The sequence below is a fragment of the Pseudochaenichthys georgianus genome, chromosome 14, assembly GCF_902827115.2.
Source record: "Pseudochaenichthys georgianus chromosome 14, fPseGeo1.2, whole genome shotgun sequence".
In the NCBI taxonomy this organism is placed as follows: Eukaryota; Metazoa; Chordata; class Actinopteri; order Perciformes; family Channichthyidae; genus Pseudochaenichthys; species Pseudochaenichthys georgianus.
In genome coordinates this window covers 8,192,134-8,206,307 of record NC_047516.1, presented here as the reverse complement: position 1 = coordinate 8,206,307, position 14,174 = coordinate 8,192,134, and the positions used below count along the sequence as shown (strand labels likewise).

Sequence of the window (14,174 nt, the reverse complement as noted above, 5' to 3'; positions counted from 1 at the left end):
GCACGGCTGCCACCTCGGCCGCTAGGGGGGGTACAGCTCTGCACATCAGCCAGTGCGGGAGCTTTTTTATTTATTTATTGAACAATTATTTCAATACAATCAGAAAAAAACACATATACAACAATGTTAATTACATTCATTCAAAATGTGTGTATGCAACGGTGGCCCCTCTACAAGAAGAGTTTAATTATAATACAATTGTAGGTAGTATTGTATTGTAACAAGCCAAAGTTAACTGGAATGCATTTTGTTCTTCGTAATGTAATTTAATAACATTGTATCTACTGAAACAACTCTTTTAAAGAAAAACACCAATGTATGTTATGTTTTCTGTGTGATGAATGACTTCATACAAAACTAAAAATATTAAAATGTTGAACACTGTCTTTATCTCTTTTGTCCCACATGATGTGCCACTCTCATAAAATCACTGGTCCCAACATGGCCCCCCCAGGTCGGAGTTCAGCCAAAAAAAGATTGATGTTTTTAAAGTATTGTAACTTCTCCAAAAATATATTGCTTTTCCCACGTGTAACCACAGTTATTAGATTGCACTGTAACGTGTAATAGCTTGAGCAGAGTGAAACTATCATCATAAAAAAAGTTCTATGACCGGCTGACGAGTTGTGCTGCCTTCAAAAGCACCTCGGAAATAGGATTAAAGTTGTTTTCTGGCATAACGAGGACATAAGCCCTTTAATTAAGTGTGCTAAATCTACCCTGTAAAATGGCAAGTTTTATAGTCAAGCATATGGAAACAACTTGATATTCATTATTTTAAATCTCTTAATATCAAGACATTGTTTTATTAATATGCATTGATAATTATGTCAGGGTACCTATCATAATCACAGAAGGTTACAACCAACTTGCATTCTGTAAACCTATTGGATAGACTTTTCTGTCAACTAATCTGCTTAGTAATACGACTATTCTGAATCTTAATTTCCATTTAGAGTATAGCCTAGATGGGGCAGATCCCATGTTCTGGAAATATTTGAGGTCACTGGCCGTTTCTCAATGTTGAGTAAAGCTGCTGCAGTGCCACTATTTCAAGTATACTACGTCATTGAGTGCCGCCGAATGCTGGGCATTTAAACCATGGATGTATAATAAGGCCCAATCCCAAACCACTCCCTCGACCCTACCCCTCCGTGATGGAGTGAACTCCGTCTGTAGCCACACTCGCAGCTCAACGAGGCTCCCTCCTGTCAGATGGAGGGAGTAAATACAGCAGCAAGCTTTGGGACGGCCTCCCCTCTCTCCGGCAGAAACAGGAAATGCCGTAACTGTATGTAACAACGGTTTCAAATCAGCATCTCTTGACAAAAAGTTTAAATTAATAACTCAAATAAAACTCCAAACATCTTTCATTGTGTTTCAAAGCTCTTTTAGTTTTAAACCTGATGTTTATAAGCTTCTTAGTTTTTGCAACGGTCTGTAAATATACACAACCTTATAATAAAATGCACACATTTACCTTTTTCTAGACTAAACACAGGTATGATCCTAAGTTATAAACATATGAGGTTATCCTGAGGTTGTTAACATCGCAATTTATCAGTGGATGTTTGCTGGAACTTGTAAACAGCGTGTTTCCTGACGGACACACACAGCGTGACTCCGGTCAGGTAGAGACCGGTCTCAAGTCAGCACCGCTGCAGACTCGCTGTTTGAGGGCTTGATAGCCCACTCCCCCTCCACACTCGTTGCTTTGGAACAGCCCTCAATATGGCGGACCCTCCGCATGAACGCGCAAACGGAGGGGTAGGGTGTAGGGGTAGGGTGTAGGGGGCGGTTTGGGAATGGGCCTCCGAACTGGATACAGCGTGGGAGGCGGGGCCTCATTCATTCCTATGAGAGTTGCTCATTGGCTCATGATGATAAAATAGCCCAACTTTTGAGAGAGTGAAACGTCACAGATTACCCGGCATGCCTGAGAAGTACCCGTATGTGCGCTCATAGCGCATGCGCAACTTTAACCAAAATGCTCGTTCACATCAAGCACATCAATTTGCGTACACGTAACAGCAGCACCGTGCGTTCATGACAGCATGGTAATGATTTGTTATTATGATGGATTTGATATTAACGAGGCGGCAGTTAGCAGCTAGTGGCTAGCTAGTCATTATGCTAATGTACGATATGGGTCTGTTGTTATTGTGCATCCATGGGTAAAGATAAACACATGTAGTGCTGAACACGTAACATGAACGTGCCGGGCGGCGCGGTCCCGTGGGTTAGATGCGCGTTCATAATGCAGAGGGAAATAACTCTCAGAATAACGTTATTAGCACATTTTACAACTTGAGGACCGAATGTTTTTAATAAGGGCTATACAAGTGTTCATACTGGGTTGTTTATTTAGTTAAAAAAAAATTATCCAACGAGTTACAGACCACTCTTTCCCAATGTAAGGCCCAATCCCAAACCACTCCCTCGACCTTCCCCCTCCGTGACGGAGTGAACTCCGTCTGTAGGCACACTCACAGCTGAATGAAGTTCCCTCCATTAAAGGTGGGGTAGGTAAGTTTCAGAAACCGGCTCGAGATACACTTTTTGTTATATTCCATGGAACGCTCTTAACATCCCGATAGCAATGAATATCTGAAGTGCTTTGACAAAAAATCCATACAAAAATGTCATCTGTAGAAGCCGTAATACTGTAAAAAGTACAAAACGGATTGGATGGCCTACCTGCCTGTCAGCCTTCCATCGGGGCACAAACTTATCTCGTGCCCTCATTGGTCATGTGCGCGTTCGTGTGTGTTGGAGGAGGGGCTCTATAAGGAAGTGGCAGATTTTCTCCGGTTGTGTATTTTCAAATTCTAGCGATCTCGAGCCGGTTTCTCAAATGTACCTACCCCACCTTTAAGGGTTAAGGGTATACATACAGCGGCAAGCTTTGGGACGGGCTCCCCTCTCTCCGCAGGAAACGGACGTCATGGTGTCCAACCCACATCTGTCGGCTGCATTGACCTGCGTTGCTATCCGTCGCCTGTTAGCGGGTGCAATGGCAAGATCCAACAGAAGGCGCAGAAGGTTGAGGCGCATTTTAGCGATGTGCCAGTGGCAGGTAAACATTTCAATATTGCTAATACAACAATTATCTTCACTTTATTTCTTATATAGTAGCCTATGAACTTTGTATGTGTAATACAAATAGATATTTAGATATATTGTGATATACATTCATTTATTCTTTCCTTATAAGCTATACGTGTATATCTGTATAGTGTCTGTAGAATTCCACCACAGAGAAATGTTGTCAGTAGGTTATAGAATAAAAAAGGAAAGGTTAATTTGACTTGGTCTCAGAATTGTTTACAGAGCTGTGTGTGTGTGTGTGTGTGTGTGTGTGTGTGTGTGTGTGTGTGTGTGTGTGTGTGTGTGTGTGTGTGTGTGTGTGTGTGTGTGTGTGTGTGTGTGTGTGTGTGTGTGTGTGTGTGTGTGTGTGTGTGTGTGTGTGTGTGTGTGTGTGTGTGTGTGTGTGTGTGTGTGTGTGTGTGTGTGTGAGTGAATCAGAGATGGGGACTCGAGTCTGCGACCCGGACTCGAGTCGCACTTAAGTCGCACACACAGAGACTTCAGACTTGACTTGGACTCGTGACCAAAAGACTTCAGACTCGACTTGGACTCGTGTGTTGGGACTCGTGAACAATCATTGTGTTTTCTATTTTTGGCGTATTAAAGGTGGGGTAGGTACATTTGAGAGAAACCGGCTCGAGATCGAAAGAATTTGAAAATACACAACCGGAGATAATCTGCTAGAGGCTGCTACTTCCTTATAGAGCCCGCCTCCTCCAACACACACGAACGCGCACATGACCAATGAGGGCACGAGATAAATTTGTGCCCAGATGGAAGGCTGACAGGCAGGCAGGCCATCCAGTTATTTTAGCCGGGCTCATTACGCAGACGTGCGCGCCTCTGTTACTACCTCGTAGTAACACAATAGCGACCGGCGGCACACCTGCGGCTGTACCGCTTGTAATTAGGTTCAACTACAAACACTCCTAACAAAACGCCGGCGGCACCAACAAAAGGAGCGCACACTGCAAAGTCTGCAATATCAAAATCAAGGATGCTGGCGCAACAACGTCGAATTTCATCAGGCACTTGAAAACTCACCCGGAGAGGTCAGTCACATTAACGCATATGGACGGTTAGCAAACATGTTTAGCTCAGCATCAGCTATGTAATGTTAACTTAGCTTGCTACTAGCTTTGTAACTGAATATCTGAAAAGATTAGTGAATTGCTTGTCACACTTGTTTGAGTTGAGTGGCGTTGACATCCAACTCTTGACATGACATAAAAAAGGTCGGCAACGTTAATCATTACCCGCTTTTAAGTACCTTTAACAGTTTCCCTGCGGGGGATTAATAAAGTATTTGTGATACTGATTTCTGATTCTGAAGTGTTTTGCTTATAATTGTTTGCATTTAGCTAAAGTGTGATGTTTTTCCTCATATTGCATTGCAATAGCCTGTTTAAAGTGATCATATAACAAACAACTAATCAGTACTGATACTGTATGCTAATAGATATAGGAGTGATAATAACACAGTAAATGCTTTGAATTTCTTGGATATAGCTGTGCAGTATTCTTAACAGACTGGATAGCAGAAGACAATAGAAGGCTTATTACAACCAGAAGAGACATGAGACTTTTATTTTTTTAGAGACTTGAGACTTGACTTGGACTCGTGACCAAAGACTTGAGACTTGACTTGGACTTGCAAAAAAAGACTTGTGAACATCTCTGGTGGGAATATAGTTATTGAACAATACTGTGTCCTGTGTTTGTCTTTTCTTTTACAGGGGGGAAAAGGTCTTTACATGCAGCTCAATGCCACTGCCCCAATTCTCGCCGTGTATGCCAACCCTGAAGCCTGTCTAAAGAAGGACTTTAGAGTTAAGCGATCTAGTGTGGTGTATTTAGTGCAGATGCTTTCCTCCCCAAAGGACCACGGATGGGGACAAGACATTGAGGTGCTTGTTCTCCTCTACAGCTTGGCCCATGGACTATCGCTCTCTGTGGTGGGTTCAGCATTCGGGATTCCCAAATCGACGGTCCACAGGATCATCAAACACGTCACCGGGAAGATAAAGGCCAACCTGAAGACCCTCATTTCCCTGCCAACCGCAGATGAGCTGCCAGAGATTGCAGATGGCTTCTGTCAGCTTGCAAAGAGTCCTGCATTTCACAGTGCTGCTGGTGCGATTGATGGATGCCATATTCACATCAAACCTCCAAGAAACGAGTACCACAAGGAGTACATCAATTACAAGCTGTTTCCTTCCATCCAGATGCAGGCCATCTGTGACTCAACTGGGAGATTCCTGGATGTCTTCATCGGCTATCCAGACGCCGTTCATGATGCAAGAGTACTGCGAAACAGCCCCATCTTCTGCCAGGCACTGTTTCCCCCAGCTGGTTGGTTCCTCCTTGGGGACGGTGGTTATCCCTGCCTGGAAAAACCAGTGGGATTACTCAAACCCTACAAGGTCCCTCGTGGCCAGGTGCAGGCCAGATTCAACAGGCATCATGCCAGGGCTCGGTCTGTGGTGGAAAGAGCATTTGGAAGGATGAAGGCTCGCTGGAGGGCCACCCTTTTCAAAGCGTTGGAGGTCAGTCCAAGCTTTGCCCCTGACATCATTGCATGTTGTGCATTTCTGCACAATCTGTGCATAGACATGAACAATGTCCTTGAGGATGCTGAAGCCTTCCCCCCTGAATATGGGGACCAGAGTCCTCCCCCTGCCGCAGCATGTGGACAGGAAAGTCCTGGACACCACCTAAGGAACAGGATTGCTGCACAACTCTCTGCTCCTGTCCAAATGGCACCACACCTGAGAGAGCACGATTACATCTAATGAACTTTGTTTTTTTGTGTGTTTTTTTGGCAAAACGTGGTTGTCTGTTAACTTGTGTTTTTGAAATGATGTGCACACATACCTGATTTAATTTTGTTTGTTTTAGTGAGCTCCACTTCTCACTTTAGAGAAAAGAGGTGAAATAAAATAAACCTGTGCACCATTGATTTCAAACTTGGTTTTCCTGAATTGTCTTTCTGCATAATCCCAAATTGGAGACAAATGTCCTTACCTCTTGGATCATTCAATCACGAGCACAGAGCAAAGGTTCAGAAAATGAACACAGGTCTTCTAATACAATCACTTTTGTTTTTGAGTGAAACTCTGCAAATCGTTTGACATGAGCAATTAAGACCGTAAATGGCATGTATATTTTAATGCCTTATACCTATGAAGAGCACAGACATATCTTTATTTAAAATGCTGATATTCAGGGTTAATCTTCAGACTTTGGAAAAAACACTTTAGTTCCGTGCAAAACTTTTCCTTCTACATTATGAAACCCACACAGAACAATGTAGCCATCTAACAATCAAGCAAACGCAATGAAACCTTCATCACCCGTCTACCTGTATTTACTATATCCCATACAATATTGAAGACATGAAGGACAGTACGTTAAATTAGGATTATTGTCTTCCAAATAAATAATACAAGCCAACAAAAACAAGTCTTTTAAGTAACATCAATAATCAACATAGAAATGGCCAATGGTGGGGGGGGGGAAATAAATCACATTTTGTCGACCATTTTTTCGAACAGGGTTAGAAATGTATCTGAGTGCTGCATTATTTCTCTGTGGCGTTCGTCCTCTTTTTCTGCCTCGCGTTCTAGGCACTCCAGCACTCCCATAGCACCTTTTCTTTTTTTGGGGGGGGCTGCTGGGTGGTTCCAGCCTCAGACAGTGATGAGGGTGGTGAGGGGTCTGGATCATCATCAGGGGGGGGGGGGGGGGAAGAGGAGCAGGAAGCAGCCTCCGGATCAAAGAGGATTGTGGGGTTTGCCAAAGCTGAGGCAACAAGGACAGGAGGACTAATTGAAGGCCTTGCACCTATGGCCTCATCCATGGCCAAGAAGGCCCTGTTGCAGGGGTTTCTTCCCCCTGATCAGTCCCTGTTCCAGTCCTTGGCCTTTTAAGTTCCTATTGCAAACAAATGCATATTAGAAATCTTTGTTCAGCTTTTTCAAAAACAAACATGTTTTACAATAACAATACACCATTTACCTTGTATTTCTTTTTTAGCTTCTCCCATTTCTTGGAGGCCTGTTTGTGAGACACATGTTGCCCAAGGTCCAGTTCCTTAATGATTGACCTGTTATCATAGAATATTTAAACAATATATATTGGTGTTAAGGCAATGACCCACAGTGCACATTCATTACTTTAAATGCACAAAATATGAATTGAGTGCATAACTCACTCCCATGCTTCTTTGGCAACATTGCGTTTTTTGCAGAACAGGTCATCCTTTTCCATTCTTAAAGCAATAAGCGCCTTGGTTTTTACCACAGTCCCTGAAATTACAAATCACACTTGAGTTTAAACCGATTTCGTAAGTGAATGGATACATGAATTGACACATGTTGTTAGTTTGATTCCGATTTAGATTTGTACATCTTCAAAATAAAAATCTAATGTAATCTTGGCAAATCAAATTAACACATGTAGATTTATAAATACATGTTCACAAAGGCATGTTTTAGTTAAGGCAACGTATTATTTATCGTTTAAAAAAATAACCACATGGAACTCACATTTGTATGACGTTGTTTCCTCCATGCCCGAAAAACGGTTGCACACCTGTGGAGTGAGATTATCAAGCCTGCATCTATGAAAACTCGCTGTCGGAGGCTTTTATACCCCACTACGCCTCCACCCTGATTGCTTTGGACCAGCCCTCAATATGGGAGAGGGGTCTGCCTGCAGACCTCCACTCTCAGGACAGTTCGGGTGCAGACCTCCACTCTCAGGACACCTCCACTCTCAGGACAGGAAGTGCACGCTAAGAATTCCAAAATAAAATCACCACTATCAGTACAGTGCAACTTTCCAAACAAGAAATGCACGCAAATACAAAATAAAATCGTATCGTGACACTTATTATATATATATATATATATATATTAGGGCTGTCAAGTTAACGCGTTAATAACGCGTTAACGCAAACAAAATTAACGCCACTAATTATTTTAACGCAATTAACGCATGTGTATTTTTTTTCCACGGCCGCCCCGTAGTTTCAGAGCGCATCGAGTTTAAAATACCATCTGCTGACAGCCCCACTCCTGCCGCCCGCTTGTGGCAGACCACACTTCCACGCTCACCGGCAGGCACCGACTGGCCATCGGGGGGACCAGGATGGTGTGTGTATGTGTGGCTCGAGCGAGCGAGAGAGAGACCTTACGTGCATTGTTGTTGTTGTTAGCATCTGGTGCTAGCTAGCTGCGCTAACGGTTATAAGGAGCTGTTTAAATGAAAACAGAGGAGCGACATTTCGCCACAACTGCACCGAGCACTTGACTTGATGCAGGAAGCAGACAGCGGGACATTGTAGGAGAAGTCAGCACACTCATGATTGCAGCAACATGATTGCAGCGTCCAGGCAGCTCCCGTTCGAGCAGCATATGCCTTGAGTTGCACATAGCTCCAACGATCCAACACACACACACACACACACACACACACACACACACACACACACACACACACACACACACACACACACACACACACACACACACACACACACACACACACACACACACACACACACACACACACACACACACACACACACACACACACACACACACACACACCACACACACACCATTTGTATTGTATGAGAGATGTTCCAGGTTGAATTGAGGCGAATATTTGTAATGTGCAGAGGTTGTTGTGTGGACAATGATGGACAATCATGCGATTAATCGCGATTAAATATTTGAATCGACTGACAGCCCTAATATATATATATATATAAGGACACCTTGTATTGTTGTTACTATCAGTACAGCCGCAGCGCCACTTTCCGAACAGGAAATGCACGCAAATACAAAATAAAATCGTACTGACACTTATAAATATAAATATATATATGTCCCCCGGTAGAAACCGGGTGAAATAGCCAAAAAATAAATAAATAATAAAACCGGGGAAAAGTGAAAAAAAGTGTCCGAAAATAGGCACACGTGACTGGCGGGCAGAGTCCCCTGTCAACTCCCTTTGCATTCCTCCATGGTGTCATTTGAGCGAAAAACTTTTACAAGAACCAGGCTGGGGGGGTCAAAAGGGCTTGACCAAGGCCGACCCAAAGTGCACGGTGCTCGGACTCATCACCTCCGTGATGAGTCTCCATTGTGATTTGAAAACTTTCATCAAACCAGTCCTTCGGTGGACGGGAAAAAAACGCGTCAGAATCTTCACTTCCTGTACTGACAGTGGAGGTGTCCTGAGAGTGGAGGTCTGCACCGGAACTGTCCTGAGAGTGGAGGTCTGCAGGCAGGCTCCCATGCAATATGGCGGACCCTTCGCGTGAATGCGCAAACGGAGGGGTAGGGTGTAGGGGGCGGTTTAGGAATGGGCCTACGTCAATGGGAAAAAGTGTTTCCGGGCCCAGCAACCTAAAGGAAGTGTAGTACCGCCGTTTGGCCACAACGAATATTCTCATCAGACTCCGGCGCACTTCCTAGGGGCTTGATTTAAACCATGGATGTATAATAAGAACTGGGTAACTACCATAGACTGTGTATATAAATGGACGTAGGGTCCGTGACGTCACCCATAGGATTCTGCAGAGTTGCCGAGAAAGGCCACGAAAGGCTCGACAGTGACGTCAGAGTTCAACTCCCGCCTATTCCAAATAAGGGCAAAGAGGCGGAGCCGAGGCGGGACCTGCTGCCACCGAGCTGGAAGTTCCAGAGCTAGCTGAAGCTGCCAAGCTAAGCTAACATGCTCCCCATCTACACACTGCCAGCGCATTTTACGTTTCTGAGGTAAGCGGACATGAAACTATTCGAGAGGGGTCCTCCACTCTCAGGCCAGTTCCGGTGCAGACCTCCACTCTCAGGACAGGAAGTGCACGCTAAGAATTCCAAAAATAAAATCACCACTACCAGTACAGTGCCACTTTCCAAACAGGAAATGCACGCAAATACAAAATAAAATCGGATCTTGACGGATCGTGACACTTATTATATACATATGTATATATCTATATATATATAGATATATATATATATATCTATATGTATATATATATATACGGACACCTTGTACTGTTACTATCAGTACAGCCGCAGCGCCACTTTCCGAACAGGAAATGCACGTAAATACAAAATAAAATCGTACTGTGTAGCGCCAGGAAAAGGGAGTCGGAGGCGGTGTATTAAGAACAGAGTTCCAATTTTTATTAGCCATTAATAACAGAGAGGTTATCACATCAACTACTCTGCTTGATGAGCTAGCAGGAATGGAAGCTAACGCTACAGGTGTTCCCACAAAATGGTCCGTGTGGCAACACAATACGAGAGGTGAATTATGTCCAATAACGTGTCACCACACAAGCCCCCCCAGAATTCACGTGTAAACAAAATCCGTATGGCGGGGTGGAACAATCCGCCTGCCCCCACGAGACCTGCGCACCGGAGTCGGTACAGCGACCTCCGCCCGTGCGGCCCCTGACAGAGGAGGGACCGGAACAACAGGTCCACACTCCCTGACAGGAATCAAAGCCGAGGGGTCGGCCCCGTCTCGGCGGCCGAGCCAGCACCACCGGCCGGTCCACGTCCAAGTGAGCAGCCTTCACCCGGTCAACCGAGACGTGCTCAGCCTTACCGCCCATGTCGACCACCAGGTGTTTTTCACCGTGTTCCAAAACCCGGAAAGGTCCATTGTATGGGGGCTGCAGCGGGCCTCTGTGTGCGTCGTGACGAATGAAGATGTGCCCAGCCGAGCGTAGCTCCGCGGGAACTTGAGACCCTGGCGCACCGTGCTGAGTAGTCGGGACTGGAGCGAAAGCCTCCGCCGCGTCACGCAGAAAAACTCGCTGGGCCGTGGCAGACCAGGGAGCTGATGCATTTGGGAGGAAATCCCCCGGAGCTCTCAGCGGCTGACCGTAGACCATCTCCGCTGTAGAACACTGCAGATCTTCCTTAGGTGCGGTCCTCAGGCCCAGCATCACCCAGGGCAGCTTGTCGACCCAGTTACCGTCCATAAGGCCGGCCTTGAGGGCCGCCTTCATGAACCGATGAAAGCGCTCGCAGAGGCCGTTAGCCTGAGGGTGGTAAGCGGTAGTCCTGTGCAGCTTAACCCCCAAACCGCCTGCCACAGCGTTCCAGAGCTCGGACGTGAACTGAGAGCCCCTGTCTGAGGAAATGTCTGACGGGGTGCCAAAACGACAAACCCACGTTGCAATGAAGGCCCGGGCAACGTCTGCGGCTGATGTCGAAACGAGCGGAACCGCCAACGGGTCGTTCTGTCCACCATGGTGAGGAGGTAGGAAAACCCCTGAGAGGAAGGCAACGGACCAACCAGGTCAATGTTGACGTGATCAAACCTCCTCTCAGGCACCAGGAAACGCTCCAACGGGGCCTTCGTGTGGCGGTACACCTTAGCGCGTTGACAAGCCATGCACTCCCTGGTCCAAGTCCTCACATCCCTTTTCAGCCCTTGCCAAACGAACTTCGCCGCTACCAAACGCACCGAAGGTTTAACGCCGGGGTGTGACAGGCCGTGCACAGCCTCGAACACAGGACGCCTCCAGCTGGCAGGGACGACAGGCCGCGCCAGGCCCGTAGAGATGTCACACAGGAGAGTAATGCCCGCGTCGCCGAACACCACGTCCTCCAAGCGCAGCCCTGCGCTCTCCACCTTCAGAGACTGGACGCCGGGATCTGTGACCTGGTCCGCCGCCATGCGAGTATAGGCCAGGCCCAACTGGACGGCACCGATGACGACCCTGGAGAGGCAATCAGCAACCAGGTTCGACTTGCCAGCCACGTGCTTAATGTCCGTAGTGAACTCCGATATGTAGGACAGCTGCCGCTGCTGACGTGCCGACCAAGGCTCCGCCACTTTTGACATGGTGAAGGTGAGAGGCTTGTGGTCGACAAACGCCGTAAATTCACGGCCTTCCAGCATGAAACGGAAGTGCCGCACGGCCAAATAAAGTCCAAGGAGCTCCCGGTCAAAGACGCTGTATTTGCGTTCTCTAGGCGTCAGCTGGCAGCTGAAAAAGGCGAGCGGCTGCCAAGCGCCCTCCACCCACTGCTCGTGCACTGCGCCGACCGCGTAGTCCGACGCGTCCGTGGTGATGGAGATGGGAGCCGTAGATGATGGGTGTGCCAGCAAAGCCGCCTGAGCCAACGCGGTCTTGACCTCAGCAAAAGCACCGTCCGCCTCTGCTGTCCAGTCGATCTCCTGGACGGGGGTCTTGCCTTTCAACGCTTCATACAGCGGCCGCATGATGTGTGCGGCCCGGGCGATGAAACGGTGGTAGAAAGTCACCATCCCCAGAAACTCACGGAGCGACCGGGCTGTGAGCGGGTGAGGAAAAGCCGCAACAGCCTCCACCTTCGCTGGCAGAGGTGTCGCACCGCCCTTGGTGATGCGGTGCCCCAGAAAATCGATGTTCGACACCCCGAACTGGCACTTTGCAGGATTGATGATTAATCCGTGTTCGTTGAGCCGTGTGAAAAGGGCTCGGAGGTGGGACAGGTGCTCCTGCACTGAAGCGCTGGCGACGAGTATGTCGTTGAGGTAGACAAACACAAACGGCATGTCCCGCAGCAAAGAATCCATCAGGCGCTGGAACGTCTGAGCGGCATTCTTGAGTCCAAAAGGCATCCGCAGGAACTCAAAAAGTCCAAAAGGCGTTATCACTGCTGAATGTCCAGGGGGTGCATGGGCACCTGGTGGTATCCACGCACCAGGTCCACCTTGGAAAACACCCCTGTATGGGCCAGATGCGCCGAAAAGTCCTGAATGTGCGGCACCGAATAGCGGTCAGGCATGGTGGCGTCGTTGAGTCGGCGGTAATCCCCGCACGGGCGGAACCCGCCGTTTGGTTTGGGAACGACGTGCAGGGGGGAAGCCCAAGGACTGTCGGAGCGGCGGACAATGCCCAGGCGCTCCATGGTTGCGAACTCCGCCCTCGCCACAGCCAGCTTAGAAGGGTTCAACCGCCGGGCCCTGGCGTAGACAGGAGGCCCCCCGGTAGTGACGTGGTGTTCCACGCCATGCTTAGTGGTAAGCGCAGAGAAGGTGGGTAGCGACAGGTCTGGAAACTCGGCCAACAGTCTGAGAAACGTGTCTGCCCCTGACAGCGAGCCTGACAGCCCGTCGTACGCTGCGCTGCCAAGTGTGCACACGAGGGAAGAAAACGTTAAGGCATCAACCAAACGCCTATTCTTAACGTCCACTAAGAGTCCATGAGCACACAAAAAATCCGCTCCGAGGAGGGGAAAATAAATGTCCGCTGTCACGAAATCCCAGCTGAAACGCTGTCCTCCGATGCACAGACACATAGGCCTCACGCCGTACGTGCGAATGGGACCGCCGTTAGCCGTCGTCAATCGCGGTCCGTGCCCCCCACGGGCGACGTCTTCACTTGACGCTGGAACTACGCTCCGTTGAGAGCCCGTGTCACACAGAAACAGGCTCCCCGAAACGCTGTCGCTGACGAAGAGGAGCCTGCACGTGCCGCCGACGCTCAGAGCCACTACTGAGCGCCAGCCCCTCCGTTTCCCGGGGGTTTGTAGCTGCACGGAGCGATGCATCTCTTCGCCCTTGTCTCAAAACGTGCGTGGTAAATGCACTCTCCGGCGTCTCCACGCCGGCTTGCCACAGCCGTGTCCGGCCCCCGCCATGCTGTCTTGACTGCAGATGGGCTGCTGCGCGTCGCGGCTAACGTCTCTGCACCGGGCTGTTGTGTAGCCAGGAAAAAACTATCTGCTTCCTCAGCCAAAGCACGGGGCTCCGTGACAAGTGTGTTGGCCAGCGCCGTCTGGACCCGGGGAGGCAAGTGACGCAGGAAAATCTCCGTGAATAAAATCCGGGGATCTTCCCCCCCTAGCAGATTTAGCATTTTCTCCATTAGCTGGGATGGCTTGCTGTCTCCTAGGCCTTGAATGTCAAGTATCTGGCGGGCCCTCTCCTTAGCAGATAAGCTAAATGTCTTAAGGAGAAGGGCCTTAATCGCCTCATATTTGCCATGATGTGGGGGGGCTGCGATGAATCCCACCAACCTGGACGACGCAGAGCTGCCCAGCGCTGCTACCACATGGTAGTATTTC

General features: G+C 48.1%; 1 protein-coding gene across 1 annotated transcript; it reads left to right on the top strand.

The window, feature by feature from the left end:
• Nucleotides 1–2,944: 2,944 nt before the first annotated feature.
• LOC139435144 (putative nuclease HARBI1) lies at nucleotides 2,945–5,879 on the top strand. The gene is made up of 2 exons (XM_071205516.1): nucleotides 2,945–3,076; nucleotides 4,824–5,879. Exons 1-2 carry the CDS (start codon nucleotides 2,945–2,947, stop codon nucleotides 5,877–5,879), a joined length of 1,188 nt encoding a protein of 395 aa, XP_071061617.1.
• The last annotated feature ends 8,295 nt before the right edge of the window (nucleotides 5,880–14,174 follow it).

Coding starts and splice junctions, on each gene's coding strand:
- LOC139435144 (XM_071205516.1), top strand. CDS start 2,945: ATGGTGTCCAACCCACATCTGTCGGCTGCATTGACCTGCGTTGCTATC. Junction 3,077..4,823: donor TAGCGATGTGCCAGTGGCAG/GTAAACATTTCA, acceptor TTTCTTTTACAG/GGGGGAAAAGGTCTTTACAT.